General features: G+C 67.0%; 1 protein-coding gene across 1 annotated transcript; it reads right to left on the minus strand.

The window, feature by feature from the left end:
* Positions 1-505: 505 nt before the first annotated feature.
* LOC112124666 (protein ADP-ribosylarginine hydrolase-like) lies at positions 506-3661 on the minus strand. Its single transcript, XM_026662368.2, has 6 exons — positions 3568-3661; positions 3196-3301; positions 2900-2979; positions 2441-2624; positions 1794-2008; positions 506-844 (listed from the first exon to the last, which is right to left on the minus strand). The coding sequence occupies exons 1-6, from the start codon at positions 3611-3613 to the stop codon at positions 681-683; spliced, it is 795 nt and encodes a 264-aa protein (XP_026518153.1). The 5' UTR covers positions 3614-3661; the 3' UTR covers positions 506-680.
* Between the last annotated feature and the right edge of the window lie 787 nt (positions 3662-4448).

A 4448-nucleotide genomic window follows, 5' to 3' on the forward strand; every position in this document is an offset into this window, starting at 1 on the left:
GGGAGCCAGTAACAGGTTTGGGGGCACAGCCCTTAGAGCAGAGGGGGGCCTGGGTTCCCGTGGGGCTGATCTCTTTCCCCCCCCCCCCCCCCGGGGACACAAGGCCCGGGGGAAGGTGGCCCTCTGGGATTGCAGAGCAGGGCCAGGAGGGGACAGCACAGCAGGCAGCCGGCGTGGGGGGCTGTGGGGGGCCCTTCCCTGGCAGTCAGTGCTGGGATCAGTGGGGTGCTGGGGGTGCTGCGCTGCAGGGAGCAGGACGCCTGGGTTCTGGCCACTCCTCCCCTGCACCCTGGCCTCGCCCATCCCCTGGGGGACGCCTGCTCCTTGGCACGGGCCCCGGGCCCCCCCGAAATGACCCCCGCCGGCACGGGAAGGCAGGAGACGGGTTTATTGAGCAGGATGGTGCCAGGAGCAGCGACGCTGACCCGGGAGACCTGGTGTCCTGGGTGCAGCAGTAGGAGGTGCTAGTGGGTGGGGCCCCGTGGCTCATGGGGGGCCAGGAGCGTGCACTGGGGGGGGATGGGAATTTGGTGCCCCTCCCCCATGTGTCTGGGGAATGGGGGACCCCCCAAATCCAGCCCTGGCCTGCGGCGGGGTTGGCTGTTGAGTGCAGGGTGGGAGGCCAGCGTGGTGGGGTTAAGAAGGAACCCAGGTGTCTGGGCAGTGCGGGGTCCCCCCGCTCACGGGGCGCTCTCCCCCCAGGCCAGGGCGTGGATCCGGTCGGCGGCTGCCTCCATGCGGTGCCGGTACTCCAGGTGTCGGTGATTCCCCTCGGGGACCCCGGCCAGCCCGTGCGCCAGCCCCCAGCAGCACCCCGCAATGACGCCCGTCGAGTCGCTGTCTCCTGCGGGGAGATCGGCACAGGTGAGACGCGGCCCCTCTGGGGTGGGGCACCCGGGGACCCCTCTGGGGCGGGGGCTGGGCACATGGGGATCCTGCAATGGGGTGTTTGCCCCACACGAGCCCTGAGTGGGTCAATGTGGGTCAGACCAGGCCAATTAACCTGCCCCACTGCAACTGTGGAGGTTGGGGGGCTGAGCAGCGCCTGTGGCAGCTGGAGCCCAGCAGGGGCGCAGTCCCTGGAGGGGGCAGGGAGGTTGGCCAGGCAGGAGGATGAGTTTGGGGGGCGACCTGGGCCCTGCCCCAGCTGGGAGAGTCTGGCCGGGGTCAACTGGGGTGAGGTAGTCTCTGGGGCCGTGAGCTGTGTGTACTGGCATCGGGATGCGGCTGGCTCTGGGGTGAGACACCGGGGACTGTGTTTACTGGCATTGGGACCAGAATGCGGCTGGCTCTGGGGTGGGAAGCCGGTGGCTGTGTATATTGGGGCCGAGAGGCAGCTGGCTCTGGGATGGGATGCTGGGCACTGTGTGTACCAGCATCTGGGCAAGGATGCATCTGGCTCTGGGGCAGGGAGCTGGGGGCTGTGTATATTGGAGTGCGGATGCGGCTGGCTCTGCGGCAGGGCTCTAGGAGCTGTGTATACCGGCATCGGGGCCAGGATGCGGCGGGCGGAGGGGGCTGGTTATACAGGGCTCAGAGTTGGGAGGCGGCTGGCCCTGGGGTGCGGCTGGCTCTGGGGAGCAGCGGGACCAGGGGTGCGGCTGGCTCTGAGGCGCGGTGGGGCCGGGGATGCGGCTGGCTCTGGGGTGCAGCATAAGGGGTGCGGCTGGCTCTGAGGCACGGTGGGGCCGGGGATGCGGCTGGCTCTGGGGCGCGGTGGGGCCGGGGATGCGGCTGGCTCTGGGGCGCGGTGGGGCCGGGGATGCGGCTGGCTCTGGGGCGGCCGGACTCACCCCCGTGGAACATGGCCCGGCTGCAGAGCTCGTCCCAGCAGTCGCCAGCGCCCAGCAGCGCGTCGTAGGCGATCATGGGGGCGTCGTGCCCGCTGCGCCCTGCCCAGCCCTCCAGGCTGAAGGTCTGGTAGACCCCGTCCCGCTCCGCCGGGCCGTAGGGGGAGGGGAACCGGGGGGGGCCGTGTCCTTCGGCCAGGCCCCGCTCAGCCAGGTACCTGCGGGCAGGGATGAGACCAGGCCGCTGACTGCCCCCGGCCTCGCCCCCCTTTCCCCGCCCTGCGCCTGGCACCCCGGCTCCGCCCCCCAGGGTTTGTGCGCCCCCTTTCCCATCCCCCGCCCTGCGCCTGGCACCCCGGCTCCGCCCCCCAGGGGTTGTGCACCCCCTTTCCCATCCCCCGCCCTGCGCCTGGCACCCCGGCTCCGCCCCCCAGGGTTTGTGCGCCCCCTTTCCCATCCCCCGCCCCTCCCCTGGCCCCCCCGCTCCGCCCCCCAGGGGTTGTGCACCCCCTTTCCCATTCCCCGCCCTGCGCCTGGCACCCCGGCTCCGCCCCCCAGGGGTTGTGCACCCCCTTTCCCATCCCCCGCCCTGCGCCTGGCACCCCCAGCCTTGCCCGGGGCTCTGTCCCCCCATTGCCCCCCGCACTCACCAGCCCCATTTCTGGGGGAAGTACCCCCAGGCGTCCAGGTTGGGCTGGGTGTCGACGCCTGCGTCCCGCATGTAGGTTTGGGCCAGGGGCAGGGTCTGCAGCAGGCTGGCCCCCCACTGCTCCAGGGAGAGCCCCTGCACCGCGTAGGCCGTGAACAGGGCCGAGGCCAGCGCCCCCAGGTACCCTGCAGCGGGGCAAGCGTCCATCAGGGGCCCTGCACAGAGACCTCTTCCTCCCCCAGGCCTGGGGGCAGAGCCACCGCTCAGACCGGGGCCCCCCAGTTCCCTGCAGCGGGCACAGCGTTGGGGGCTGGGACTTCCCACAGCCCTCCCATAAATCCCCAATGGGAGATTGTGAGGATGGCCCCCCACACGGCCCCCCCAGTCCCCTGCAAGGGGGAGGGGGATGCCGGGGTGGGAGTGTGGGACTATTTTCCCCTCCAGGCCCTGTGCCCCCTACCTGTGGGGTGATGGTGCGTCATGCGCCCGCTCTCCACGCTGATCCGGATCAGGGTCGGCAGCTCTGTGGGGTGCGGGTACCTGGGGGGGGGCAGGGGCAGTGCAGGGTCATGCCCCCCAGCCAGGTGTCCCCTGACACCAGAACCTCCCAGCGCCCCCCTGGGATGCACCCGCCAGACCCCCAAGACCCAGAGCCCCCATCTTCCTGGATGCTCTGTCCCCAGTCTCCTCCTGAGGCCCCCCACCTCCACCCCCTTCCCCGGGGTGCCCCATGGCCCCTGGGGCCCCGCCTCCCACCTGAGCCCGATGGCCATGGAGCGCATGGCGGCCCCGCAGCCGGTGGCACTGGGGTTGAAGGGGATCCGGTACCCGGCCGGCTCGCCCGGGCGCAGCTGGGACGTCCCTGGGGGGAGAGAGAGTGGGGGTCACATGGGCGCCCTGCAGGGTCCCCAAAATAGCACCCCCCTCCCATCCCCAGCCCCCCCACGCCCGGCCCAGGTATGCATAGCCCACAACCCTCCCACGTTCCCCCCCACATGTCACAGGCGTGGGGCAGCTGGGAGGGACAGTGGAGGGGGCCCAGGAGGCAGCTGTGGGCTGGGTGTTGGTGGGCATGGGGGGCCCCAGTGCCCAGGGGGTGCCAGGCATGAGAGGGCGTCCCTACCATACCCAGGATGCTGGTGGGGCCGGGTTTCCTGCCCTCCATGTCGCCCATCGCTGCCACGTAGCCTCGTGCCAGCTCCTGCAGCAACGCCTCCCCCTCCAGTCCTGGGGGGCAGAGACAGGGGTCAGTCTGGGGCCCCCCAGCCACCACAGGAACCCCCCAGCCAGTCCCCTTCCTCCCCCAACACCCCAACTTCTCTGGGTCCAGCTAACTGGCCCAACCTGATCCCTGATTTACCCTCCACGTCTGTGCCCCCCATTCCCTTCCCCCACATCTGTGCCCCTGTGACAATATGAGTGTGATATAATATCTCATTGGAAGGTGACAGGGCCAGAAAGAGTTAATTACCTCCCAGACTGACCTGACCCAGGGCCCAACTGTAGAGACTGGGTAGGATACTTGAGGGAAATAGTATTATTGTCTCTATGTCTCTTGGAAGGTTGTGGTAACCTGGATCTGAACCGTTTAATGGGTAAATTACCCTGTGCTAATTGCCAGGATGTTTGGAAGGAGAATTAAGCCTATTGTTTTCTCAGGCCGAAAGGCTGCTGGAAATGTATAAGAACCCTGGGACACGATCCTACTTCATCTCAGATCTGCTTTGGGTTTCAAGAGGGGGAAACCTTAAGCCACAAGGATTGAGATCCCCAGTCACTGACTGGAGCTACCCTGAATATGGACATTGGACTATAACCTCTGGACTATTTCTAAAAGGACTTTTGGCAACCACAAGCTCATCTCTGCTATGTATCTGAACCTCAAGAATTGAACTCAAGTCTGTGTGTATATTGATTTTTTAACCAACACGCTCTTTCTCTTTTCTTTTTTAATAAATTTTAGTTAATAAGAATTGGCTATAGCGTGTATTTTGGGTCAGATCTAAGTT

Source organism: Terrapene carolina, unplaced genomic scaffold (genome assembly GCF_002925995.2).
Source record: "Terrapene carolina triunguis isolate 2854851 unplaced genomic scaffold, T_m_triunguis-2.0 Scaffold26592, whole genome shotgun sequence".
NCBI classification, from domain to species: Eukaryota; Metazoa; Chordata; order Testudines; family Emydidae; genus Terrapene; species Terrapene triunguis.